We start from the raw sequence: 27,362 nt of genomic DNA, 5'->3' as shown, positions 1-27,362 counted from the left end.
ACTGCAAGCTCCGCCTCCCGGGTTCACACCATTCTCCTGCCTCAGCCTCCCAAGTAGCTGGGACTACAGGAACCCGCCACCACGCCTGGCTAATTTTTTGTATTTTTGGTAGAGATGGAGTTTCACCGTGTTAGCCAGGATAGTCTCGATCTCCTGACCTCGTGATCTGCCTGCCTCAGCCTCCCAAAGTGCTGGGGCCACCGCGCTCGGCCCATTTTTTTTTGTATTTTTGTAGAGACGGGGTTTCACCATGTTGGTGAGGCTGGTCTTGAACTCCTGACCTCAGGTGATCCGCCTGCCTCCGCCTCCCAAAGAGCTGGGATTACAGGCATGAGCCACCACCTCCAGCCTTCTGCTGACTTTTACTTTGGGGAACTGACAAGCTCGCTGAGCCTCAGTTTTCTATGAAACTGGGGTTAGCTAGGTGCAGTGGCTCATGCCTATAATCTCCACACTGTGGGAGGCTAAGGCAGGAGGATTGCTTGAGCCCAGGAATTAGGGACCAGCTTGGACAACATAGAAAGACCCCATCTCTACAAAATGTTAAAAAATTAGCCAGGCTTGGTGGCTCAGGCCTCTAATCCCAGTGACTCGGGAGGGTGAGGCAGGAGAATCGCTAGAGCCCCGGAGGTTGAGCCTGCAGTGAGCTGAGCTTGCACCACCGCACTCCAGCCTGGGCAGCAGAGTTAGACCTTGTCTCTAAAAAAATAATAATTAATGCCGGGCGTGGTGGCTCACGCCTGGAATCCCAGCACTTTGGGAGGCTGAGGCGGGTGGATCACAAGGTCAGGAGATTGAGACCATTGTGGCTAACACCGTGAAACCCCGTCTCTACAAAAATACAAAAAAAAAAAAATTAGCCGGGCGTGGTGGCACGTGCCTATAGTCCCAGCTACTCAGGAGGCTGAGGCAGGAGAATCGCTTGAACCTGTGAGACGGAGGTTGCAGTGAGCCGAGATCGTGCCACTGCACTCCAGCCCGGGTGACAGAGCGAGACTACGTCTCAAAAAATAAATAAATAAATAAAATAACAAATAAATAAATACATAAATAATTTGGTTACATATCAGGCCCCTGGGGTCCAGTCTTGGACCTTGCCTTCCTCCCCCAGATTCCCTGCTGAGCACTCCTATAGTGGATAACAGTGGGACCCCTGAGAGGCCTGGGCCCTGGGCCTGGACTCCAGGTAGCCCCCAGTCTGAGAGGGGGGCAGGGCCAGACACAGATGCATCCCTGTCCTGGGGGTCAGGATTGTCAGAGTTGTGGGGAGGGCTGGAGGGCTTCCTGGAGGAAACAACCTCAGAGCTGGCATTTCAGGCTATAAGTGGGATCCAGTACAAGTGCTCTGAAGTGGGGCTGAGCAGCTTGACCAATGGGCAGTGAGGAGCTTGAGCCTCTCTCTCTGAGGTGTCCAGGAGAGCCACGGAAGATGCTGGAGCAAGGAGGTGGGCAGCACCGCTGGTTAGAGGGGTCCCTTGGTGTGTGTTGGTAGGGGGGATCCTAGAGGGCATAGCCACGGCACAGGTGGCCAAACCAGAGACCCCGGCCTGTGCCTGGTTACCAGGAATACTCTCCCTCTGGCAGACCCAAGGAAGAGGCTGTAGCATGTGAGTCACCCGGCTGCTGTGAGAACAATCGGCGCGCGGCAGCCCCATGTGGGCTGTCACCAAGCAGGAACACGGCCCCCAGAGCCCCTCTGAGCTGCCTTCCCCACGGGCTCCTGCTCTCTGTTCCCACAGCTGCTCCCTCAAGGCCACAGAAGGAGCGTGGGATGGGGGGACAGGCGGAGAGGAGGCCGTGTAGGCTGCACAGCCAGCATTTGGGAGCTCCGGGGTAGGGTGGGGCTTCTCTGGCAGAGGGCCCACTGTGTTCTGGGGCTGCCATTGTCTCAGGACTCTACTCAGGGTGGGGAAACTGAGGCTCAGAGAATGGTAGGGTCTGCAACTATTCTGCACGTGGACAGACACCAGAGCTGAAACCCTGCCCAGGGCCTGCAGTGTCAATGTGACCACTCCCTCTCTCTTTGGCTCCAAACTCTCCCATGGCTCCCCAGTGCCTTCAGAATGAAACCCACACAACTCGCCAAGACCCACGAGGCTCTGTTCAGTTCCTGTGACCCCCTAGGTCTCAGCAATTCCATAAGCTTTTCTCCCACTTACTCCACTCTAGACACCTCTATAGTGTTCCTCCAATATGGCCCGCCTGGCCCCACCTCAGGGCCTTTGCACATGCTCCGACCCCCAATGCCTAAAGCACTCTTTTTAAATTATGCCTGTTTCATCTCTCAGGAAAGGTGCAAAGAGTTCATGAAAGGTTATATGCCCAGGAACACACAGTAAGCTGGTGGGACTTGGGATATGAACCCAGGCCCATCTGACTACCCCCACCCTCACCCCCTGGCAGCCCCTTTCGTGGCTGTGGTGTCATATCAAAACAGACCTGGGCCAGGCGCGGTGGCTCACGCCTGTAATCCTACCTTAAGTTAGGAGTTTGAGACCAGACTGGCCAACAGACCAGCCTGGCGAAACCACATCTCTACTAAAAATGAAAAAATTAGCTGGGCGTGGTGGCACGCACCTGTAGTCCCAGCTACTTGAGAGGCTGAGGCAGGAGAATTGCTTGAACCCAGGAGGGGGAGATTGCAGTAAGCCGAGATTGTGCCACTGCACTCCAGCCTGGATGATTGAGTGAGACTCTGTCTCAAAACAAAACGAAACAAAACAAAAATATTTCAGAGCAATCCACCATGGAGCTGGCTGATTCTCAGCCCCTCCGGATCTTTTTTTTTTTTTTTTGAGACGGAGTCTCGCTCTGCCCCCCAGGCTAGAGTGCAGTGGCACGATCTCGACTCACTGCAACCTCTGCCTCCCAAGTTCAAGCGATTCTCTTGCCTCAACCTCCTGCGTAGCTGGGACTATAGGTGTGCGCCACCACGTCCGGCTAATTTTTTTATATTTTTAGTGGAGACAGGGTTTCACCATATTGGCCAGGCTGGTGTTGAACTCCTGACCTTGTGATCCACACGCCTCAGCCTTCCAAAGTGCTGGGACTACAAGCATGAGCTATCGTGCCTGGCCATGCCCCTCCAGATCTTGCCACCTCTGGCTAGGTGCCAAAGACTCTCAGGCCTTGGGCCCAAGGCCCCCTGGTCAGGGAGCTCCAAGGCTAAGCCGACCCCCAATTCCTGCAGTGCCTCCCCTGATGTGGCCTCAATTTCTCCGCCCCACTTTCTGCCCTTCAAGCGCTGCTGGTGGCGGAGCCTTCAAGGACGCCACAGCCAAAAATAATCGGGCCCCGACCTACCTCCGGAAATTGGGGCAGCCCCGCCCAGCCACCTGGCACCCAGGAGGTAATTAGTGCATGTGGCAAATTAGGGTAATTAGGTCTGCGGGAACTGAACCTCGGGTCCAGGTTTGGTGCTCAGAGGGGCCTCAAGCACTGCCTCCTCCCATCCCCAACTCACTCTGGTCCTAGGTCCTCAAATCTGTAACCCAGTGCTGGCGACCCCAACTCCCTGACCCTTTCTTGCCTGGGCCTGAGGGAGCCTGGCTCCGTAACTTCATGGGGGGTTGTTTGTTGAATGAATTAACTTTGGCCGTGGGCGGAAGTCAAGTTCTGAATTTAAGGCAGGGTCTCCTTCAAGTGATGCAAAATCACCAATAGTATTGAACTCTCCTTTGCCTGACCCCCATGGGTCCACTCTGTGCTGGAAGGTGACAAACTCTAGCGAAACATCAGCCCTGGTGTCAACCCTTGAGGAACACTCAGGCTGGAGGAGTCAAAGCTGCACACAGGCACTTGCAGGGGTCAGGGCCGGGCCAGAAAGAGGGAAGAGGGCTGGAGAAGGTCTAGAGGTAGAGGAGAGAGAGCTTCTTGGGGAGGAGAGCATTGAAGGTGAGGCTTTGAGGGATGAATAGGAGTTTGCAAACGGGCTAATGTCTGGAGGTTGGCCCAACCAGCTATGGCTTGGGGAATGAGGAGAAGGAAGAGGGAGGTAGCTGGAGGGGGCACCTGAGGGGCCGGGAGCTAAAGATTTAGAGGATGTCATGCCAGGTTGGACCCATTTCTGTCCTTGAGAGTTCAGGCCTGGTTGGAGTCTTCTAACTTCTGAAAAAGAAAAGAGTAAGAAGTTGGTTCAGGATCAAAACCACATACGAAAAATAAATAGGATGTTTATAATAGCAAGCATTTATTAAGCACCTATAGTCACGTTCTCTTCACATAACAACTCTTGGAGGCCAGGTGCAGTAGCTTACATCTGTTATCCCAGCCCTTTGAGAGGCTGAGGCAGGCAGATCACTTGAATCCAGGAGTTGGAGACCAGCCTGGGCAGCATAGTGACACCCCGTCTCTACAAAAAATACAAAAATTAGTCAGGTGTAGTGGTGTGCACCTGTAGTCCCAGCCACTCAGGAGTCTGAGGTGGGAGGATTGCTTGAACCCAGAAAGTTGAGGCTGCAGTGAGCCATGATTGAGCCACTGTACTACAGCCTAGAACAGAGTGAGGCCCTGTCTCAAAAAAAGGGGCTGGGCGTGGTGGATCACACCTGTAATCCCAACAGTTTGGGAGGCCAAGGCGGGTGGATTGCTTGAGTCCAGGAGTTGAAGACCAGCCTGGCCAACATGGTGAAACCCTTGTTCCTACTAAAAATACAAAAATTAGCTGGGTATGGTGGCGTGCACCTGTAATCCCAGCTACTAGGGAGGCCGAGGCAGGAGAATCGCTTGAACCCGGAAGGCAGAGATTGCAGCAAACTGAGATCGCAGCACTGCACTCCAGCCTGGGTGACAGAGCAAGATTCTGTCTCAAAAAAAAAAAAAAAAAGAAAAAGAAAAAGAAAGAATTCATTAGATCCCTACAGTAAACCTCAGAAGTGAACACAATTCATATGCCCATTTTATGGATGGGGAACCTGAGGCACAAAGAAGAAAAAGTGACTTCTTCAGGGTGGCACTGCTGGTAAGCAGCAGGGCTGGGATTCTGGGATTCACTCCCTGGCTCACGTGATTCTGAAAGCCACCAAGTCGAAAGCTGGAACCTGGGGATCTCCTACTTCTGAAAGTGCTCATAGAAAGCTGTCACAGGGGCCAAGCGCGGTGGCTCACGCCTGTAATCCCAGCACTTTGGGAGGCTGAGGCTGGTGGATCATGAAGTCAGGAGATTGAGACCATCCTGGCCAACATGGTGAAATCCCGTCTCTACTAAAAAAAAAAATACAAAAATTAGCTGGGCGTGGTGGCAAGTGCCTGTAATCCCAGCTACTCAGGAGGCTGAGGAAGGAGAATAGCTTGAATCCAGGAATTGGAGGTTGCAGTAAGCCGAGATCGCGCCACTGCACTCCAGCCTGGCGACAGAGTGAGACTCCGTCTCAAAAAAAAAAAGGAAAGCTGTCACAGGTCAGGCTTGTTCTAGGTGCCGGACAAATCCATGTAAGAGATGAATAGTAACCAAATCATGCCATAAACAGACCTGAAGTAGTCACCAAGACCTTCACTGGGAGGTGGGCACCCAGCTTTGGGGAAGAGAGGCTGGACTGTCCCTGCTCTGGTGGCACAGAAAACCTCTGGAGAGGAGAGACAGTTTAGCCTCACTCCAAATGCTGGGTCAGATCTAACTGGGCAGAGACCAGAGCCTGAGTCATAAAAGCCATTCTGCAAATGCAGTTTTCTTAGTGCTGAATGAGCTGTTTGGGCTCCCGCTTGGTTTCCCCTTTAAGACAGGAAGTTCATTCTTCCACACCATTTCTCAGCCCCAAAGGAAAGTTACTTTCCTAGTCAGCCACCTTGGGGTGGTGGCCTCTGCCTGCCCTGCAAGGACATCCCAAGTCCCTTTCTTCTTTCCTTCCCTTTATTTTTTTTCTTTTTTGAGACAGAGTCTCCCTCTGTCACCCAGGCTGGAGTACAGTGACCTGATCTCAGCTCAATTGTACCTCTGCCTCCTGGGTTCAAGTAATTCTCCTGCCTCAGCCTCCCGAGTAGCTGGGATTACAGGTGTGCACCACCATGCCCGGCTAATTTTTGTATTTTTAATAGAGACGGGGTTTCACCATGTTTTGGCCAGGCTGGTCCGAAACTCCTGACCTCAGGTGATCTGCCTGCCTCAGCCTCCCAAAGTGCTGGGATGACACTCATGAGCCCAGTGCCTTTCTGTGACTCTTATGTTACCTGTTTATTATATGACCAGGTCTGGGTGCTCCTCTAGGGCTGGCCCATCCATCCTGAAGCCTCAGTCTGACCCAGTACAAGAGTGACTGTTCATGCCAGCAGGGAAACTGAGGCACTGACTCAGTTTCCCCAGCTGCAGCAAAGAGTGGCAGGGCCTCTGTCTACGAACCTAATGGAAGGCACCCCAGAGGACAGCTGCTGATATTTTTTTTTTTTTTTTTTTTTGAGACGGAGTCTCGCTCTGTCACCCAGGCTGGAGTGCAGTGGCCGGATTTCAGCTCACTGCAAGCTCCGCCTCCCGGGTTCACGCCATTCTCCTGCCTCAGCCTCCGGAGTAGCTGGGACTACAGGCGCCCACCACCTCGCCCGGCTAGTTTTTTGTATTTTTTAGTAGAGACGGGGTTTCACCGGGTTAGCCAGGATGGTCTCGATCTCCTGACCTTGTGATCCGCCCGTCTCGGCCTCCCAAAGTGCTGGGATTACAGGCTTGAGCCACCGCGCCCGGCCAGCTGCTGATATTGACTGAATCCGTCATGTTCCTCCCTCTACTAGAAGCCCTGCAAGCATCAGCCCATTTTCCAGGTGAGAAAACTGAGGCCCACACTGAGGAAGCCACTGCCTCAGGGTAGACTTGGCTAATCCAAATTCAGGTTGGGGCTGCTCAAGGCCAGCTCTGTCCCAGCCCCTCCCAGAGACCGGAAAGGGCGTTCAGGGAAACAACTCAACCCTTCACTGTCTCTTTCACTGTTGCTTTCTGCCCACACAAAGGGCAAAGCCTGCCTGGGTCCCCCGCCCAGCTGCCCCTGTAGAAGAGCCACATGGCCCCAGTTCTACACTCGGCAAGCTCTAAACAGCTTCCAGAAGCCTCGGCCATGCCAGCACCTTTCCCAGATACTTTTTTATTTTTTCCATTATTTTGTTGGTAATAAGGAGAAGTCATTTTTTGTGCAGAACAGACGGTATTTTCTTTGCTCCCCACAATGTTCAAGCATTTCGTGGCTTCCAGCCTGAGAACAGAGCCAAATCCTTCCCTTGTGCAGATGCCTCATGAAGTTAGAAGCAGCCCGGGAAACCGAGTCTGTGCCTCAGTTTCCCCTGTGAGATGAATAGTCGCTCTTGTGCTGGGTCAGACTGGGGCTTCAGGATGGATGGGCCAGCCCTAGAGGAGCACCCAGCCCTGGTCATGTAATAAACAGGTAACATAAGAGTCACAGAAAGGGTTTGGGTTCACCCCTGTCATCCCAGCACTTTGGGAGGCTGAGGTGGGAGGATCACTTGAGCTCAGGAGTTTGAGACCAGCCTGGGCAACATAGTGAGACCTTGTCTCTAAAAATAAACTTTAAAAAAGAAAAGAAAGGGCCGGGCGCGGTGGCTCAAGCCTGTAATCCCAGCACTTTGGGAGGCCGAGGCGGGCGGATCACGAGGTCAGGAGATCGAGAACATCCTGGCTAACACGGTGAAACCCCGTCTCTACTAAAAATACAAAAAGAAATTAGCCGGGCGTGGTGGCGGGCGCCTGTAGTCCCAGCTACTCGGGAGGCTGAGGCAGGAGAATGGCGTGAACCCGGGAGGCGGAGCTTGCAGTGAGCCGAGATCGCGCCACTGCACTCCAGTCTGGGCGACAGAGCGAGACTCCGTCTCAAAAAAAAAAAAAAAAAAAAAAAAAAGAAAAGAAAGAAAGAAAGAGTCACAGGGATTGGGACAGGGGAGGGAAAGATCCCGTCCAAGGCCAGGGTAGTCAGAGAGGCTTCCTGGAGGAGGAGACAGGGTGGTGGCGCTGAGCCTGGAAGGACAAGGTGGAAGACATGCCTGCAGAGAGGGCATTCCAGGTGGATGGAACAGTTTGGGCAAAGGCCTGGACGGGGGAAAAGACTCAGATCTTGGTCCAGGAGTCAATCTCCAAAGACAATCTGACCTGGAATTCACCTAAAGGTAATTCAAATGTAACTACCAGCTCAGATATACTATTCTTCTTAGAAGGAAACAGAAATAAAGGAACAGGGAAAGGAGACAGGAGCAGAGGTCTTGGAGATGAAAAGCAAAAGCCTCTCTGAAGTTGTCAAAAAACAGCCAGGTGCAGTGGCTCATGTCTGTAATCCCAGCACTTTAGGAGGCCGAAGGGGGCCGGATCACTTGAGGTGAGGAGTTCGAGACCAGACTGGGCAACATGGCGAAACCCCATCTTTATTAAAAATACAAAAATCAGCCAGGTGTGGTGGCATGAACCTGTAGTCCCAGCTACTCGGGAGGCTGAGGCAGGAGAATCACTTGAATCTGGGAGGCAGAGGCTGCAGTAAGCTGAGATTGTGCCACTGTACTCCAGCCTGGGCAACAGAGTGAGACTTTGTCTCAAAAAAAAAGAAAGGGAAAAAAAAGAAAAACTCAAATGTAAGGTCAGAGCTTTAGGGCGCCACAGGCCTTGATTCCAGGGAGCTCCGGGCCTCTGCCCATGAATGAACCAACAGCACTGTGTGATTTTGGAGAAGGTGCCAGAGAGGGGCTGGCACCAGGATTGACAAGTGGGACCCATGGGCTTGGGGCTGGGGAGGTGGATCTCAGCTCAACTCCGGAAGGACGCTCTCCTGGTGAGTGTGGGAAGGGGGTGCTACCTGTGACCAGAGGTGACAAAGCCAGGCCAGTGGAGGCTGAGGGGATACAACCATGCGTTGGAGACATTCCCTCAACCTTTGGATCCTGGAAACCTCAAACAACAGCAATGATCACCGTAATCCCACCATTGTGGGCTTTTTTACCATCGTCTTGGGAGGGACAGAGGTGGACAGACGTCCCTGCTCAGGGATGGGGCGGTCAGGAGGACAGACAGGAAGGTTTCTCTCTTTGTCTTGCTTCCCGTTCCCTCCCAAAGTTGATCTCTTCCGTTTCCTGGCAACACCCATTGAGCACTTACTGTATGCAGACCCTGGGACCCACTGCCCCCTCCCCAACTTCACTGGGCCACCCATGTCAGCCCGGGAGGGACCTGACCTCCCTCACAGGCCCAAAGTTATGACTTCAGGTAGTGGGGAGAGAGGCAGCTGTCCCCTGAGAAGGTGACAGGAGGGTGAGAGGTCACATCGCAGTCCGTACAACTCCATCTACTTCCTATCTCTCCGCCTGTCTCCCCCGTGTCTCTGTTTCTGGGTCTCTTTATCATCCCAGATGTCCCTCTCCGTCTGTCTCTCTGTCCTCACCCTCTGCTCCCAACTCCGACCCCCCGCAACCCCCCCAGTCCCCCTCCACTGCCCTAGCCCCCTCCCCCAATCCTCCCTCTCTTCCCCAGTCCCGGCCCCCGCTCCTCCCCCGTGTCCCCTCCCCTCTACCCCTCCCGCTGCAAAAAGCCAGCAGGGGGCGCAGCGGGGCGGCCTTGGCGGCCCGGGGAGGCGGGGCGGGCGGCGGCCGCGTCGGGACCGGCCGCGATGGGACCGGAGGCGGCGCGGGCGGCGGCGGCGGCGGCGCAGACAAAGGCGCGGGCGGCGCGGAGGGCGGCGCGGAGGGCGCGGGCCCGGGAGCCAGGGAGCGAGCGGGGCGCCCGGCAGCGCGGAGTCAGCGCCGCGGGGGCCGCACCCGACCCGCGCCTGGACACTCGCGGGGCGCCGACCCGGCAGGGTGAGCCCGGCCGGCCGAGCCTGCGCCGGGAGCGCGGGGGCCTCGAAGTCCCAGGGCCAAGGGGAGGTCGCGGGGGGTCCCCAGAAGTTCCGGACCCGGGGACTGGGAGCGGCTCAGGGGGTCCCCAAGTTCCAGGGCTGGAGGGAGCGCGGGGGTCCCGAACTTCTGGATTCAGGGTCGGAGAGGGGACTGCGCGGGAGGTTCCCAAAGTTCTGGACCCGGCGTTGGAGGAGGCTGCGAAGGGGTCCCCAAAGTTGCGGACCTGGGGTGGGGTACTGGCGTGGGAGGGGTCCGGACGTCCCGGACCCAGGGACTGGAGGGATGGCAGGGGGTCTTCGAAGTTTAGCAGTCTGGGACAACGCGGGGGACCCGGGTCCCGGACCTGGTTAGAGAGGAGGCAGGGAGAGAGTCCCCGGAGTTACCGACCTGGGGTTGGAGGAGGCAGAAGAGGTGTCCCCCGAAGTTCTTGACCCAGAGACAGGGGGCGTCGCGGGAATCTCGGAAGTTCCAGGGGCAGGGCACATGTCCCGGAGTTGGGGCGCGCACTGGGTGTGGGGATGGAATCCTGAATTAATAGTAACCCCCCGTTCTCCGGACTGGGGTACATGGGATGGGGCCTCATCCACCGGCCAGATTGGGGATCCCGGGCACCGGGCGGTGTCGGACCCCCCTCCGGGAGCCCTGTGGCCGGCGGCATCCGAGGCGCATGACTAGTTGGTGAGTAACTTTCCCCAAACGCTGCAAGTCGCAGCAGGAGCTGCCGGACCGGAAGGGCCTGGGTTCCGGGGACCCCTGTGTTCCCTAACTCCCACCCAGCACAGGACCCGCCCCCTTTCCAGGCCAGAGCTGCCGCCCCACCCCCACTCAGGGGCTCCGGTTTCAGACCCTGTGACCAGGACAGCAGCTGCCCAGGACAGGATGGGGGGGCATCCCCCCTTTGACCACAGAGGCCGCTGGGCCGGGGCCTCCCCTCCCCCACCTGTCTTCCCCTCCTCCAAACCCCTCCTTGGCCCCCTGCACATTCGGGGTTGCTGAATGGCCCAATGGGGAGGTTGGGGAGCCCTGGTCTCCCAATGTGGATTCTGCTCTGCCCCCCATGGTGGGCACTGGGATTGGCTGTTTGTCTACATCTTGTCTTTTTAACTTGGCTAGGGACTCCCTGGGGATTTGGACCCTGAACTTCAAGGTGTACCTCTGCCCTAGGGTGGGAGCTGTGGGGGGTGGGGTCCCTCTGCAGGATGTAGTGGGGAACTGGTCTCCTGGTACTACACACCTCTCAATGCCCCACTTTTTGATGGAGAGCCCCACTCTGGCCAGTCATGGGTGAATGTGGTGGAAAGAATTCAGCAGAGATTTGGCTTCCACAGTTCAGCCCAGGATGGAGGGGACCCCACAGGGGTGCAATAACCGGGACAATGAGAAATTTACATCTGGATGTCAGCGGCCACCCGGCTCCTCTCAGAGGGCCATCTCCTGTACAGGGTGTTGTGGGGGCTTCCCCCAGACAAAGAAAGATGGGGTCCGCTTGCTCTAAGTGATCTATAGCAATTATCTTGCCTTTTTGTTTCTTTTTATAATTTCTTTCTTTTTTTGAGACAGGGTCTCGCTCTCTTGTCCAGGCTGGAGTACAGTGGCGTGACCATAGCTCACTGCACTGCAGCCTTGACCTTCTGGACTCAAGCAATCCTCCCACCTCAGCCTCCCGAGTAGCTGGGACCACAGGCACATGCCACCACACCCAGCTAATTGTTTAAATTTTTGGTAGACATGGGGTCTCGCCATGTTGCTCAGGCTGGTCTCGAACTCCTGGGCTCAAAGAATTCTCTTGACTCAGCCTCCCAAAACACAGGGTGTACTTTGGGCCTTTCCTGCCTTTTTGATTGAAAGTTCCATGACAGCACACCTGGTGATGGGTTCTGAGGTAGAACCTGCTTGGCCTCAGCCTGGCCTGAGGGACACTCATAGTCCCTGCTCTCTCCCTAGGGGCCAAAGCAGCGCTCCTGCCACCTCTCTGGCTGCCCCCTAGAGCCTGCCCATCCCGACCTGACCAATGTCCACAGCCAGGTAAGCTCCCACCTCCCCCAGCCCAGGCCCTGAGCTGTCTAAGGGGGTTGCCTGGCCCCCACCAAACACCCGGTCCCCATTCAGGGAGCAGCCAATCTTCAGCACACGGGCGCACGTGTTCCAGATCGACCCGGCCACCAAGCGAAACTGGATCCCCGCGGGCAAGCATGCACTCACTGTCTCCTATTTCTACGATGCCACCCGCAATGTCTACCGCATCATCAGCATCGGGGGCGCCAAGGTCCGGGTGGGGTCTGGGTGGGGAAGAGGCACCAGGAGTCCTGGTGACAAACCTGGGTCTAGTGGCTGGCTTGCTGTGTGCCCAAGGGATGGGAAACCCTGGGCCTTCTGTCTCCTGAAATGGTTCAGAGTAAAGACCTTCAAGACCCTAATACAAGGTGATACCTGGGGGGTTTCATGTTTGTTATTATCTGTCCCATCAACCTTGAACTTTGTTTCCCGACCCCAGGCCATCATCAACAGCACTGTCACTCCCAACATGACCTTCACCAAAACCTCCCAGAAGTTCGGGCAGTGGGCGGACAGTCGCGCCAACACTGTCTACGGCCTTGGCTTTGCCTCTGAACAGCATCTGACACAGGTGGGCCCGGTGAGGGGGAAAGTGGAGGGAATGGATGAGGCTGGGCCCAAGTCTTCTGGGCTCAATTTGGGATTTTGGGCAGGTTCTCTATCTTCCGATCTACAGGATGGGATTGTAGGATGAGATGAGACTGAAGCCCCTTTAAGGTTCACTGGTTTGATTCCTAGTTCGTTTTTCTGTTTGTTTGTTTTTTGAGACGGGCTGGAGCGATCTCGGCTCACTGCAACCTCTGCCTCCCAGGTTCAAGCCATTCTCCTGCCTCAGCCTCCCGAGTAGCTGGGACTACAAGAGTCTGCCACCACGCCTGGCTAATTGTTTGTATTTTTAGTAGAGACAGGGTTTCACCATGTTGGCCAGGCTGGTCTAGAACTCCTGACCTCAAATGATCCGCCCGCCTCGGCCTCCCAAAGTGCTGGGATTACAGGCATGAGCCACCACACCCGCTCTTGAGTCCTAGTTCTACTTCCTCTAGCTCTAATTTTGGACACACGCTGCTCCTCTTTGGGACATCAAATGGGTGGCTGGCCTGGGCTGGGCACTTTCCCATATGCCCTAGCAATACCTTCATCCTCACCTCCCTCCACCCTGTGCCGTCTCTATACTTCCATTATTATCTTTATCCATGGTTTTGTTGATGATGAGTGCTTTCACGAAGATCTTCTTCTTCTTTTTTTTTTTTTTGAGGTGATGCCTTGCCGTCCCCCAGGCTGGAGTGCAGTGGCACGATCTCGGCTCACTGCAACCTCCGCCTCCCGGGTTCAAGTGATTTTCCTGCCTCAGCCTCAGAGTAGCTGGGATTACAGGCACCTGCCACCTCACCCAGCTAATTTTTGTATTTTCCATAGAGATGCGGTTTGGTTGGCCAGGCTGGTCTTGAACTCCTGACCTCAGATGATCCACCCGCCTCGGCCTCCCAAAGTGCTGGGATTACAGGCATAGCTACCACACCAGGCCTTCTTTGTTTTCTTCTAGAAGCTTTAGAATTTACCTTTCTTTTCTATTTTTTTTTCCTCCCTCCCTCCCTTCTTTTTTTTTTTTTTTTTTTTTTTTTTTGATTTTGAGACGGAGTGTCGCTCTGTCGCCCAGGCTGGAGTGCAGTGGCCGGATCTCCGCTCACTGCAAGCTCCTCCTCCTGGGTTCACACCATTCTCCTGCCTCAGCCTCCTGAGTAGCTGGGACTACAGGCGCCCGCCACCAAGCCCGGCTAGTTTTTTGTATTTTTTAGTAGAGACGGGGTTTCACCAGGTTAGCCAGGATGGTCTCGATCTCCTGACCTCGTGATCCGCCCATCTCGGCCTCCCAAAGTGTTGTCTTTTTTTTTTTTTTTTTTTTTTTTTTTTTTTTTTTTGAGACAGAGTCTCGCTCTGCCGCCCAGGCTGGAGTGCAGTGGCCGGATCTCAGCTCACTGCAAGCTCCGCCTCCCGGGTTCACGCCATTCTCCTGCCTCAGCCTCCCGAGCAGTTGGGACCACAGGCGCCCGCCACCGCGCCCGGCTAGTTTTTTGTATTTTTTGGTAGAGACGGGGTTTCACCGTGTTAGCCAGGATGGTCTCGATCTCCTGACCTCGTGATCCGCCCATCTCGGCCTCCCAAAGTGCTGGGATTACAGGGTTGAGCCACCGCGCCCGGCCTGTCTTTTTTTTTTTAAACAAGATCTCGCTCTGTTGTCCAGGCTGGGGTGAAGCAGTGTAATCATGACTTACTGAAGCCTTGAACTCCTGGGCACAGCCTCCTGAGTAGCTGAGACTATAGGCACACGCCACCATGCCTAGCTAATATCTTTTTTTTTTTTTTTTTTTTTTGAGACGGAGTCTTGGTCTGTCACCCAGGCTGGGGTGCAGTGGCACAATCTCGGCTCACTACAACCTCCACCTCCTGGGTTCACGCCATTCTCCTGCCTCAGCCTCCCGAGCAGCTGGGACTATAGGCGCTCGCCACTACGCCCGGCTAATTTTTTGTATTCTTGTTTTTTTTTTTTTTTTTTTTTTGAGACGGAGTCTCGCTCTGTCGCCCAGGCTGGAGTGCAGTGGCCGGATCTCAGCTCACTGCAAGCTCCGCCTCCCGGGTTCACGCCATTCTCCGGCCTCAGCCTCCCGAGTAGCTGGGACTACAGGCGCCCGCCACCTCGCCCGGCTAGTTTTTTGTATTTCTTAATAGAGACGGGGTTTCACCGTGTTAGCCAGGATGGTTTCGATCTCCTGACCTCGTGATCCGCCCGTCTCGGCCTCCCAAAGTGCTGGGATTACAGGCTTGAGCCACCGCGCCCGGCCTAATTTTTTGTATTCTTTAGTAGAGACGGGGTTTCACTGTGTTAGCCAGGATGGTCTCGATGTCCTGACCTTGTGATCCGCCTGCCTCGGCCTCCCAAAGTGCTGGGATTACAGGCATGAGCCACCGCGCCCGGCCCTAGCTAATATCTTTATTCTTTATTCTTATTTTTATTTTTTGTAGAGACAGGATCTCACTATGCTGTCCAGGCTGTTCTTGACTCCTGGCCTCAAGCGAGCCTCTCACTCTGGCCTCCTAAAGTGCTGGAATTACAGGCTTGAGCCACTGCACCTGGACAATTTACCTTTCTAATTTAGGTCTTTTTTTTTTTTTTTTTTTGGAGACAGAGTCTAACTCTGTTGCCAGGCTGGAGTGCAGTGGCTTGATCTCGGCTCACTGCAACCTCTTCCCCTCAGGTTCAAGCAATTCTCCTGCCTCAGCTTCCCAAGTAGCTGGGATTACAGACATACCACACCTGGCTAATTTTTGTATTTTTACAAAATTTTTGTTTTTTTAATTTTTGTATTCTTAGTAGAGACAGGGTTTTACTATGTTGGCCAGGCTGGTCTCAAACTCATGACTTCAGGTGATCTGCCTGCCTCAGGCTCCCAAAGTGCTGGGAATACAGGTGTGAGCCACTGTGCCCGGCCTAAAAAATTATTTATATATTTATTTATTTATTTTTTGAGACGGAGTTTTGCTCTTGTCCCCAAGGCTGGAGTGCAATGGCACAATCTCGGCTCGCCGCAATCTCTACCTCCTGGGCTCAAGCAATTCTCCTGCCCCAGCCTCCCAAGTACTAGGATTACAGGTGCCCGCCACCATGCCCGGTTAATTTTTGTGTTTTTAGTAGAGATGGGGTTTCACCATGTTGGCCATGCTGGTTTCGAACTCCTGACTTCAAATGATCCACCCACCTCGGCCTCCCAAAGTGTTGGAATTGCAGACCTGAGCCACTGCACCCAGCCTGAAAAAAAAATTATTTATTTATTTATTTTATTTTATTTTATTTGAGTTGGAGTCTTGCTCTGTTGCCCAGGCTGGAGTGCAGTGGCCCAATCTCAGCTCAGCAAGCTCTGCGTCTTGGGTTCACTTCATTCTCCTGCCTCAGCCTCCCAAGTAGCTGGAACTACAGGCGTCTGCCACCACACCCGGCTAATTTTTTGTACTTTTAGTAGAGACGGGGTTTCACCATGTTAGCCAGGATGGTGTTAGCCAGGATGATCTCGATCTCCTGACCTCGTGATCCGCCTGCCTTGGCCTCCCAAAGTGCTGGGATTACAGGTGTGAGCCACCGCGCCCGGCCAAAAATTATTTTTAAACGAAGGACATTTATTTTAAAACCAGGGTATGGGGGGAAACCTATCCTATTCTAACTGGAAAACTGGTATTGCTTGTCATAAATAGGTGGTAAATGTAAACATGTAAGCATTTAATACAACAAAAACAAGAATGGGATGACTACTTTCTCATTGACTTCCGATGTCTCTCAGAGCCTGAGACCTAAAAAAATAAAATTTAAAAAAAGGAATAATAACAGGTGTTAAAGACAGATTAGCACCCACCTCAGGCTGTCTTTGTTGAAATAGCCCTGATAAAGATGAAAAGGGGCCCAATGTGTTGGCTCATACCTGTCGTTCTCACACTTTGGGAGGCCGAGGTAGGTGGATCATGGGGTCAGGAGTTCGAGACCAGCATGGCCAATATGGTGAAACCCCGTCTCTACTAAAAATACAAAAATTAGCCAGGCGTGGTGGTGCGGGCCTGTAATCCCAGCTACTCAGGAGGTTGAGGCAGAAGAATCACTTGAACCTGGGAGGCAGAGGTTGCAGTGAGCCGAGGTGGTGCCACTGCACTCCAGCCTGGGTGACAAAGCGAGATTCCATCTCAAAACAAAACAAAACAAAACAAAAAAATGCTGGGTGCTGTGCCTGTAATCCCAGCACTTTGGGAGGCTGAGGCAGGAGGATCACTTCAAGTCGGGAATTTAAGACCAGCCTGGCCAACATGGTGAAACCCCATCTCTACTAAAAATATGAAAATTGGCCGGGCGCGGTGGCTCAAGCCTGTAATCCCAGCACTTTGGGAGGCCGAGACGGGCGGATCACTAGGTCAGGAGATTGAGACCATCCTGGCTAACATGGCGAAACCCCGTCTCTACTAAAAACAAAAAATTAGCCGGGCGAGGTGGCGGCGCCTGTGGTCCCAGCTACTCGGGAGGCTGAGGCAGGAGAATGGCGGGAACCCGGGAGGCGGAGCTTGCAGTGAGCTGAGATCTGGCCACTGCACTCCAGCCTGGGTGACAGAGCGAGACTCCGTCTCAAAAAAAAAAAAAAAAAAAAAATATGAAAATTAGCCAGGCATGGTGGTGCATGCCTGTAATCCCAGCTACTCAGGAGGCTGAGGCAGAGGCTGCAGTGAGCCAAGATCATGTCACTGCACTCCAGCTTGGACAACAGAGCGAGACTCCATCTCAAAAAAAAAAAAAAGAGGAAAAGGGCCATTCTGGGGAACATGGCTAGACCCCGTCTCTAGAAAAAATTAGCCAGGCATGAGGGCACACACCTGTAGTCCCAGCTCCTTAGTGGAGGGATAAGGTAGAAGGGTCACTTGAGCCAGGGAGGTCAAGTCTGCAGTGAGCCCAGATCATGCCACTGCACTCCAGCCTGGGTGACAAAGTGAGACCCTTTCCTAAAAAGAAAAAGAGAAAACGGGAATTCCTTTCCCTTTCTCAGCGTGGCCCAATGTATTTAAATGCCACCTCTGTGATCTCATGCCACCTGCCCACCCACCGTGGTTTATCATTCTTCAAACTTTCCTTCTTCCAAGGTGTGTGATAAGGGGATGGGTACAGTTCAAAAGTTACGGGGCTGTCACTGGGTGATGGTGACGTGTTTGGGAGGATGGACTGGGGTTTTACTGTCTTTTCCTCCCCACTCCCTTAGTTTGCTGAGAAGTTCCAGGAGGTGAAGGAAGCAGCCAGGCTGGCCAGGGAGAAATCTCAGGATGGCGGGGAGCTCACCAGTCCAGCCCTGGGGCTCGCCTCCCACCAGGTCAGCACTCCCTACTCTCCTATGCCTGCCTGGGCACCTGTGAGTCAGCCAGGTGCTCAACGGATATTAGGGGACCTTGATATTGGGAGACTGGGGCACTGTGCTGGTCCTCAAGACCCAATGCTTCCAGATGACCTAAAGTTAGACCCATGGCAGGGACCACGGAGGAGGGGTGTGGAGTGTGTCATAGAGGGTCTGGACCTTGCCTGGGGCCGGCGGGGTGCACCCAGTAGGTCCCAGTAGCAAGACCAGCTCAGGCCGGGCGCGGTGGCTCACGCCTGTAATCCTAGCACTTTGGGAGGCCGAGGTGGGCGGATCACGAGGTCAGGAGATCGAGACCATCCTGGCTAACATTGTGAAACCCCGTCTCTACTAAAAAAAAAATTAGCCGGGGATGGTGGCGGGCGCCTGTGGTCCCAGCTGCTCAGGAGGCTGAGGCAGGAGAATGGCGTAAACCCAGGAGGTGGAGGTTGCAGTGCGCTGAGATTGCACCACTGCACTCCAGCCTGGGTGACAGAGTGAGACTCTGTCATGGGAAAAAAAAAATCAGCTCAGATGGCAGGATGGAAGACTAGAAATTGAAATGCTAAGTGTGGCCGGGCGCAGTGACTCACGCCTATAATCCCAGCAATTTGGAAGGCTGAGGCGGGAGGAGCACTTGAGGCCAGGAGTTCAAGACCAGCCTGGCCAACATGGTGATACCCTGTCTCTACTAAAAAATACAAAAATTAGCCAGGCGTGGTAGCATGCACCTGTAGTCCCAGGAGGCTGAGGCTGAGGCCGGAGAATCGCTTGAACCCAAGAGGTGGAGGTTGCAGTGAGCCGAGATCGTGCCACTGCACTCCAGCCTGGGTGACAGAGTGTGACTCTGTCTCAAAGAAAAAAAGGAAAGAAAGAAATGGCTAAGTGTGAGGCAGAACAACTAACTGTCCCTGTGTGTTTTCCCATATTAATTTAGTCAGCTTTATTTATTGAGCACCTGCTGGGTACCAGGTCCAGGGCTGTGCAGAGGGGTTGCTGAGATGAAAAAAATCAGGCTGGACTCTGTCTACCCTCAAAGCCAGTGGTCCAGGCAGTGGGGTTGCTCCTGAAATATGGATTCAGCCTGGGCTGGACTTCCTGCTGACATCCTAAATGGGATGTTGAAGTTCGGCCGCAGGGAAGGGAAAGCAGGGAGCTGTTCGATTGTCCCCCTCCCCTACTTTACAGGTTCCAAGTATCTTGGTTTAGACTAACCTGCATCAGACTTGCTCCTGGGGATGGTGAAAGCCCAGGAAGGCAAGGTTGAGGGCGTGGGCATGGAACTCCCAGCCTAGGGGCCATAGGGAGCCATGGAGGGTGCATGAGGTGGGGGAGGGACACACTTGGATCCTGTGCTGTGAAGGACCTGCTTAGGGTGCGTAGGTCAGTTGGACCCCCGATGTGACGACCCCAGTCACATCAGCCTTGATCCCAGCTGATGTGGGGTCGTGACCTACTCTTCCCCATGCACAGGTGCCCCCGAGCCCCCTCGTCAGTGCCAACGGCCCCGGCGAGGAAAAACTGTTCCGCAGCCAGAGCGCTGATGCCCCCGGCCCCACAGAGCGGGAGCGGCTAAAGAAGATGCTGTCTGAGGGGTGAGGGGCGGGACTTGGGGGCGTGGCATGGGCGGGGGTCGGGGTGGGGGATGAGGAGGCGGTTCTCGGAAGCCAAGGGAGTGCCAAGGATCTAACTGTGGACCCAAGATCTGGGGAAGGGGATGAGGATATGGATGCTGCCCCATCCAGAGCCGACCCCGCCCCTACCCTGCGTTGGCCACGCCCCTCCGTATTGACCCCACCCCTGTCTCGCTGCTAACCTCGCCCAGTCTATGTCTCTCTGGGTTTAGGATAATCCTGGGGCGCCTCCCCACCCCGACCACGCCCCCATAGGCTGACTCTCCCCAAACTCCCATCCCTCCCCCGCCATTCCGACAGTGTCACTGGGTAGATTCCATGTGCCCCCTTCTTTGACTCGGTCCTCTACAAGACCCCACTTCTGCGGGACTGTGCCATCCCCAGGCTCAGCGCTCAGTGTCGCCACGTCCCCAGCCTTGCGTGGCCCTGACTCAGTCCCCCACCCCAGAGCTACCCCACCTCTGGCCCCGCCTCCTAGCCCAGCATTGCCCGTGACTCCGCCCCAGCCTAGCACCACCCACCCATGGCCACCCCCCCAGCCCAGCATTGCTGCTGACTCCGCCCCCAACCCAGTGCCACCCCACCCTGGCCCCGCCCCCTGGTCCAACCTCCCGCCCAACTCTGCATCCTCGCCAGCCTTGGCCCTGACCTAAGCTCAGAGCTATCCCACCCCTGTCCCCGTCCCAGCCTAGCATTGCCCTGATTTCACCCTCAAGCCCGGTGTCACCCCCTGCCGACCCTCGTGTCCCCGCAGCTCCGTAGGCGAGGTACAGTGGGAGGCCGAGTTTTTCGCGCTGCAGGACAGCAACAACAAGTTGGCAGGCGCCCTGCGAGAGGCCAACGCCGCCGCAGCCCAGTGGAGGCAGCAGCTGGAGGCTCAGCGTGCAGAGGCCGAGCGGCTACGGCAGCGGGTGAGGGTACCCCTCCGTCTGGGAGACACCCACCTGGCCCGGGCAACTGTAAAGGCCGCGCCTCCGCAGTTCCCATCTGCCCTGGGTTCATGGACTGGCTGTGTGACCTCAGCAGGTCACTGACCCAGCCTCAGTTTCTTGTTCTGTAAAATGGATCTGAGACAATGCCAACCTCAGGGTGCTCAGACCCTGAAGTCCAAGCTGTGCAGAGGGGGTGGTGGCACCAACCAAGGGAGTTGGGTGCTTGGTCCTGGGAGTGGCCAGACAGGAGGCAGATTTCCTAGAGGTTGGGGGAGCAAGGGAGAGTGCAGACGGGGGCGTCAGGGGCTGCTATTCCTGTCCCACAGGTGGCTGAGCTGGAGGCCCAGGCAGCTTCAGAGGTGACCCCGGCCAGCGAGAAGGAGGGGCCGGGCCAGGGCCAGTCACTGGAGCAGCTGGAAGCTCTGGTGCAAACCAAGGACCAGGTGAGTGCCAAATATGCTTCCCGGGCCTCACTTTCCCTCACCTCCTGCGGGAAAGCCAGGACCCCCGCAACAGACCCTGGGAACTGTTTTCCTCTAGGAGATTCAGACCCTGAAGAGTCAGACTGGGGGGCCCCGTGAGGCCCCGGAGGCTGCCGAGCGTGAGGAGACTCAGCAGAAGGTGCAGGTGTGTGTGGGCAGCAGGAGGTGGGGTGACGGTGGGTGACAGTCACCTCAACAGTCAGGACGATATCTACCTAAGACGATAGAGTATTGGGAGGCCCAGGCCCGTGGAAGGCCTGATGCCCAGCAGGTGCCGTGTGAACAGTGGCTATTGGTACAGTTTCATATCCATCTATGGGTTCAATAAGCAATGTTTGAGTCCCTGCTGCATTGCCATGCCAGACCCCGTCAATTCCTCTTCTCAGCCTGAGGTCACAGAGCCTGCACTGGAACCAGGTCTGGCTTGGCTTGGCTTTTTTTTTTTTTTGAGACGGAGTCTTGCTCTGTCACCCAAGCTAGAGTGCAGTGGCGCGATCCTGGCTCACTGCAAGCTCCGCCTCCTGGGTTCACGCCATTCTCCTGCCCCAGCCTCCCGAGTAGCTGGGACTACAGGCGCCCGCCACTGCGCCCGGCTCATTTTTTGTATTTTTAGTAGAGACGGGGTTTCACCGTGGTCTCGATCTCCTGACCTTGTGATCCGCCCGCCTCGGCCTCCCAAAGTGCTGGGATTACAGGCGTGAGCCACCGCGCCCGGCCTGGGGCTTGGCTTTTTTTTTTTTTAATTCTTCTAGATGGAGTCTTGCTCTGTCGCCCAGGCTGGAGTGCAATGGCACGATCTCAGCTCACTGCAACCTCCACCTCCCGGGTTCAAGAGATTCTCCTGCCTCAGCCTCCTGAGTAGCTGGGATTACAGGCACCTGCCACTACACCCAGCTAATTTTTTGTATTTTCAGTAGAGACAGGGTTTCACCATGTTGACCAGGCTGGTCTTGAACTCCTGATCTCATGATTTGCTCGCCTCGGCCTCCCAGAGTGCTGTGATTACAGGCGTGAGCCACTGCGCCTGGCCTTGGCTTGGCTTTTGCCAAAGACTTTATGTGAGAAATGTTCATGAGGCACTTTTTTTTTTTTAATTTTGAGACAGAGAGTCTCACTATGTCACCCAGGCTGGAGTGCAGTGGCATGATCTCAGCTCACTGCAACCTCCGCCTCCTGGGCTCAAGTGATTCTCCTGACTCAGCCTCCAGAGTAGCTGGGACTACAGGTGCGCACCACCATGCCCAGCTGATTTTTGTATTTTTAGTAGAGATGGGGCTTTACCGTGTTGGCCAGGCTGGTCTTGAACTCCTGACCTCTGGGTATCCACCTGCCTCTGCCTCCCAAAGTTCTAGGATTACAGGTGTGAGCCACCTAGCTCAGGGGCACTTCTTGTGAGTCCAATTAAGTTCAGATGTTAAAGGACCTACTTCCCTTACGCCTGTATTCCTAGCTACTTGGGAGGCTGGGGTGGGAGAGTTGCTTGAGCCCAGGAGTTGAAGGCTGCAGTGAGCTAGGATGGTGCCACTGCACTCCAGCTTGGGCAACAGAGCAAAACCCTGTTTCTTAGAAATGAGGCAGAAACTGGGCCCCTGGGGGTGGGGTGGGGGTGTGTGCATTTGATTCCTGGTGTGATGGGTGCCCTAGGATGGCTTTGGGCAGAAGAGGGACATGAAGGTGGTCAGACTCTGGACGCCTCGGGCAGGACTGGTGATTTGTTGGGGCCTCCAACCCTGCCCACCCTTTCCTGGCAGGACCTGGAGACCCGCAATGCGGAACTGGAACACCAGCTGCGGGCGACGGAGCGCAGCCTGGAGGAGGCACGGGCGGAGCGGGAGCGGGCGCGGGCCGAGGTGGGCCGGGCGGCACAGCTGCTGGACGTCAGGCTGTTTGAGCTGAGTGAGCTGCGTGAGGGCCTGGCCCGCCTGGCTGAGGCTGCACCCTGAGCCGGGGCTGGTTTTCCATGAACGATTCCGGCCTGGGTGTGGGCCAGGCTGCAGGCGGCATAGTTGGACCCATTTGTCCTGGAAAGGGACTGGGGGTCCCAACTTAGCCCTGGGTGGGCCGGGCCGGGCTGGGCTGGGCCCCAGCTGGCTCTGGCTGTTGGCAGCTTGGGGGCTGTTTTTGAGCTTCTCATTGTGTAGAATTTCTAGATCCCCAGATTACATTTCTAAGCGTGGCTGTGTGTGTGTGTTGTATGTGGGTATCTGGGCACCTAACGTATCGCCGGCCCCTTTCCCTGCCTTTTTGGGTGCCCCTGCATCCATGTGGCAGTTGTAAGCCACTTGCAGATGAAGGGTGAGACTTGGAGTCCGAGGGGGGTGCCCAGGTCACACAACCAGGAACGTGGCTCTGGTGTCTCTCTGCCTGTCCCCTTGGGCTTAGCCCATGTTGTCTGGCCAAGTTTGGACTTTCATGGCCCCTTCACTCTGGCTACAACCCCCAGAGGTGGCCAGGTGGGTGGTCAGGGAGGCACATAGCCGCGCCCATTCGGCACAGGACTGACCTCACTGAAACCTCACAGCCGCCTCTGGAGAGCAGGACAGTTGCTATGCCCATTCTCCGGAGGAGGAAACTGGAAGCCCAGAGAGGGGCTTCAGGACCCGAAATCCCATGGTCATTCGAGCAGGTGGTTTGTCTGCAAAACTTAGGGCCTGCCTGGTAGAAACGGACGTGAAGCACCGGCAGCCGCACCCCACCTCTCCTGTCCCCCTGCTCTTCCAAAGTGAGGCTAAGTCAAAAGACCCGTTTATTGAGCACCTCCTGTATGCGGCACCCCTAAGGGGTGACCTTGGGTCGGGGTCACAACCTCCGCCATGTTCTTTCTTCCTCTGCAGCCTGAATCTTGGCCAAGGCTCAGGGAGGGGGCCAGCCAGTGGTTTCGGGGCAGAGGAGCAGGGCCCGCACAACACGAGCGCCCACGGGTTCCACTGCGGGGCACTGGGTAGGCCCCAAGGAAGTTTCCTCCGACCCTCAGCTCCATAGAAGAGTCCAGGACCGGGCAGATGGCTGTGTGGGGCTCAGGCAGGGCCCTGGGAGGGGACTGGGCCTGAGTGGGACCCAGGTGGGGCCCTGGGTGGATGCCCCTTGTGGCCAACCCTGCCGGCCTTCTGTCGCTTCAGCGTCTCCTCCACCTTCTCCTTGAAGTGCCGGTTCTTCTGCTTGATCTTGGCCAGCTCGGCCTTGCGCTTGGCCTCCAGGTCAGGATCCTGGTACAGAGAGGACCAGGGGACGGCTGAGCTGGCGACCCCACCCAGGGAACCTAGCCACCCACCCCTACCTGTGGGCTCGGCCCTCACCTTCCCCTCCAGGATCAGCTGCTTCCGTTTGTTGATCTCCTTTTTTTCATCAAAGTGGGCCGCCTCCAGTTTCTGGTGGAGGGAAGCGGGGTAAGGAGATGCCGGTCATGGAGGCCCCACCTGGAAGGGAGCACCACCGGCTCCGGAGAGCACTTTAGTCCCCGCCCGCCTCTGACACTCACGATCTCACACTCTCTTCGCACCACGTTGACCTGCGTGAGGATCTGCAGCACCTCGGCCTCTTCCACGGAGAATTCCTCTAGCTTCTTCTCTATGGGGACAGTAAAGCCGGGGGTGGGGGTGGGGAGGAGACGTGCCATGGAGTGGGAGTTCAGCCAAGTAGTGAGTTCCCCATGCTGTGGGGTATGCAAGGCCATCTGGGGTCATATCAGGTAAGGGCCAGGTGGGCAAGATCAGGGATTTCTGAGCTAAGGAAGGTATGGACCGCTGTCTTTCAGTCTCACCGTCGCCCAAGCTGGAGTGCAGTGGCACTATCTCGGCTCACTGCAACCTCCACCTCCCGGGTTCAAGCAATTCTCGTGTCTCAGCCTCCCTTTTTTTATTTTTTGGTGTTAGCAGCATTATGAGTTTAACCATGAATATTGATTTCTTGGAAACAGTGTCCTTTAAAGTCCAGATATTTCTTGCTTTCTCTTTTTTTGAAGACAGGGTCTTACTCTGTCATCCACGCTGGAGTGCGATGGCTCAATCACAGTTCACTATAGCCTCTGCTCAAGCAATTTTCCAACCTCAGCCTCTTGAGTAGCTGGAACTACGGGCGTGCGCCACCATGCCCGGCCAGTTTCTGTATTTTTTTGGAGAGGCAGGGTTTCTCCATGTTGCCCAGGCTGATCTCAAACTCCTGGGCTCAAGTGATTCACCCACCTCGGCCTCCCAAAGTGCTGGGATTACAGGTGTGAGCCACCGCGCCTGGCCTTCAAGTCCAGATGTTTTTTTTTTTTTTTCTTTGAGACAGAGTCTCAGTGTCCCCCAGGCTGGAGTGCAATGGCGCGATCTCGGCTCACTGCAACCTCTGCCTCCCGGGTTCAAGCAATTCTCATGCCTCACCCTCCCAAGTAGCTGCGATTACACGCGTGCGCCACCACACCTGGCTAATTTTTGTATTTTTAGTAGAGACAGGGTTTCGCCATGTTGCCCAGATTGGTCTCCAACTCCTGGGCTCAAGTGATCCGCCCACCTCGGCCTCTCAAAAGTGCTAGGATTACAGGCGTGAGCCACTGTGCCCGGCCAAGTCCAATTGTTTCTAAATTTTAGGACAGTCTATGCAGTGATCAGAGATACCTTAGGAAGTGTCTCTGTCTTGGCTGCGTATGAAACTACTCCTAGAGGTTTTTAGCAGGCCCAGGCCCTGTCAGTGAGGCCTCTGACATCTCAGGGGCCTTCCACACACCACAGTCTGAGAAACCCAAGTCCCCTCCTGACTCATGTGGCTTTCAGCTGCTGGCAGCAACTATGGGAAGTCTGTTTCAATAAATGGGCAAAAGAACTTCTTTAGGGGGTGCCTAGGGAAGGAAGCCCAGCCTAAATCTGCTCATGGGAGCAGGCCGGCTGGTGTCTGACAGGGGCAAATGGGTCTCACCCTGAGGCACCCACCTCTGCCCAGCCCGCCCCCCCTCCTCCACCCCCCCCTCCTCCACCCCCCCCTCCACCCCACTCACTGATCTGCTCCTCAATGGCGTGCACCAGGTGGATGTCGTACTGTGTCACCAGCGTGATGGCCTGACCCTGCCGCCCTGTGGGGATGTGCCAGTTATCTGCTATGTGCTGGGGGTCAGGACATGGGGCGAATAAGGGCAGATCCTGATGGCTACACAGCTCAGGGGTCCTCCTGGAGATGCTGAACAAGGGCTAGGGCTTGGGCTTGGGAGGGATCAGCCCAGAGTATCTGGGCTTGACCCCAAGCAAGACCTCTGTGTGGAGGACAGGTCGCTGGCGAGACGCAGTTCTGCCGGTCTGGCCTTAAACAGCAGTCAGTTACTGTCCGATTTCCCTTTTTGGCTTGGCTGCCAGGGAACCCAGTCTAAGTAATGCCAGCCATTAGCCCCGACAGGCCTCAGACCAAGATCTCTGCTTGCTGTTTCTGTGACGGTGACTAGGGCCGAAACTGCACTGATGGCGGACAAGGTCCGGGACCCTCATGGCAGACCCACGTGGACGTCACTGTTCTCATTATCCGCCATGTGAGGTCTGGGGAGCGGAAGTGACCTGCCCAGCACTACAGGGTCAGGATAGAAGGTCCAGGCCCAGTTTGACCCCAGCAACCACATCTTTCCTGTCTCGAGAAGTGAGAGCATCTCATGGACACCATGGCCCTCCCTGACGGGCAGCAGCAAGTAGTAGGGGCTGGGGCTGTATGTGCACCCTCCCAGGAGGCAGCCCCACGCTGCTCAGTTCATCACCTGGCTTGGGTGAAGGCAGCACCTCACTGGCGTTTGCTTTATCTTATATTTTTATTTTATTTACTTTTTTTTTTTTTTTTTTTGAGGCAGAGTCTCATTCCATTGCCCAGGCTGGAGTGTAGTGGCACAATCTCGGCTCACTGCAAGCCCTGCCTCCCAGGTTCATGCCATTCTACTGCCTCAGCCTCCCGAGTAGCTGGGACTACAGGCACCCGCCACCATGCCTGGCTAATTTTTTGTATTTTTAGTAGAGATGGGGTTTCACCGTGTTAGCCAGGATGGTTTCGATCTCCTGACCTCGTGATCTGCCTCCCAAAGTGCTGGGATTACAGGCATGAGCCACCACGCCCGGCCTTTATTTACTTATTTAGTTAGTTATTTTTTCAGACAGAGTTTTGCACTGTCACCCAGGCTGGAATGCAATCGTGCAATCTCTGTTCACTGCAACCTCCGCTTCCCAGGTTCAAGCAATTCTCCTGCCTCAGCCTCCTGAGTAGCTGGGATTACAGGCGCCCTCTACCACACCTGGCTAATTTTTTTGTATTTTTAGTAGAGACAGGGTTTCACCACGTTGGCCAGGCTGGGCTCGAACTCCTGACCTTGTGATCTGCCTGCCTTGGACTCCAAAAGTGCAGAGATTACAGGCGTGAGCCACCGCGCCTGGCATTCTACCCTACCCTACCCTATGCTTTCTTTTTTTTGAGACAGAGTTTTGCTCTTTTTGCCCAGGCTGGAGTGCAATGGTGCGATCTCGGCTCACTGCAACCTCCTGGGTTCAAGTGATTCTCCTGCCTCAGCCTCCCGAGTAGCTGGGATTCACC

At 55.3% G+C, this 27,362-nt stretch overlaps 2 protein-coding genes and 1 long non-coding RNA gene across 12 annotated transcripts in view; 1 reads left to right on the top strand and 2 right to left on the bottom strand.

The window, feature by feature from the left end:
- Positions 1-3,603: 3,603 nt before the first annotated feature.
- On the bottom strand, positions 3,604-10,268 carry LOC106994666 (uncharacterized). The gene is made up of 3 exons (XR_001441295.3): positions 10,198-10,268; positions 4,201-4,351; positions 3,604-4,107 (listed from the first exon to the last, which is right to left on the bottom strand). It is a non-coding gene; the product is annotated as an uncharacterized LOC106994666 (long non-coding RNA).
- HOMER3 (homer scaffold protein 3) lies at positions 9,634-23,001 on the top strand. 8 transcript variants are annotated; one of them, XM_077976840.1, is made up of 10 exons: positions 9,634-9,771; positions 11,755-11,835; positions 11,920-12,076; positions 12,305-12,436; positions 17,649-17,756; positions 19,251-19,372; positions 20,166-20,322; positions 20,670-20,786; positions 20,884-21,005; positions 22,528-23,001. In XM_077976840.1, the coding sequence occupies exons 2-10, from the start codon at positions 11,822-11,824 to the stop codon at positions 22,766-22,768; spliced, it is 1,170 nt and encodes a 389-aa protein (XP_077832966.1). In that variant the 5' UTR covers positions 9,634-9,771; positions 11,755-11,821; the 3' UTR covers positions 22,769-23,001.
- Positions 23,002-23,554: 553 nt separating this feature from the next.
- DDX49 (DEAD-box helicase 49) overlaps positions 23,555-27,362 on the bottom strand; it is a 9,366-nt gene continuing 5,558 nt past the window's right edge. For 2 of the 3 annotated variants that reach the window (XM_077978468.1, XM_015123360.3), the window contains 4 exons: positions 25,801-25,875; positions 24,304-24,392; positions 24,122-24,193; positions 23,555-24,031 (listed from right to left, as the gene is read on the bottom strand). In XM_077978468.1, coding sequence (XP_077834594.1) covers positions 23,843-24,031; positions 24,122-24,193; positions 24,304-24,392; positions 25,801-25,875 — 425 coding nt within the window. In that variant the 3' untranslated portion in view covers positions 23,555-23,842. Of the gene's footprint in view, positions 24,032-24,121; positions 24,194-24,303; positions 25,052-25,360; positions 25,876-27,362 lie in introns of all 3 variants that reach the window. The other variant, XR_013409262.1, reaches the window with a different exon arrangement.

This window comes from Macaca mulatta, chromosome 19, assembly GCF_049350105.2.
Source record: "Macaca mulatta isolate MMU2019108-1 chromosome 19, T2T-MMU8v2.0, whole genome shotgun sequence".
NCBI classification, from domain to species: domain Eukaryota; kingdom Metazoa; phylum Chordata; class Mammalia; order Primates; family Cercopithecidae; genus Macaca; species Macaca mulatta.
This window is presented reverse-complemented; position numbering and strand designations above follow the sequence as displayed.

What these genes read in the sequence shown, in the direction of transcription:
- HOMER3 (XM_077976840.1), top strand. An exon ending in TCAGCATCGGGGGCGCCAAG is followed by an intron (nt 12,077 to 12,304) that starts GTCCGGGTGGGG and finishes TCCCGACCCCAG; the next exon opens with GCCATCATCAACAGCACTGT. An exon ending in CCGAGCGGCTACGGCAGCGG is followed by an intron (nt 20,323 to 20,669) that starts GTGAGGGTACCC and finishes CCTGTCCCACAG; the next exon opens with GTGGCTGAGCTGGAGGCCCA.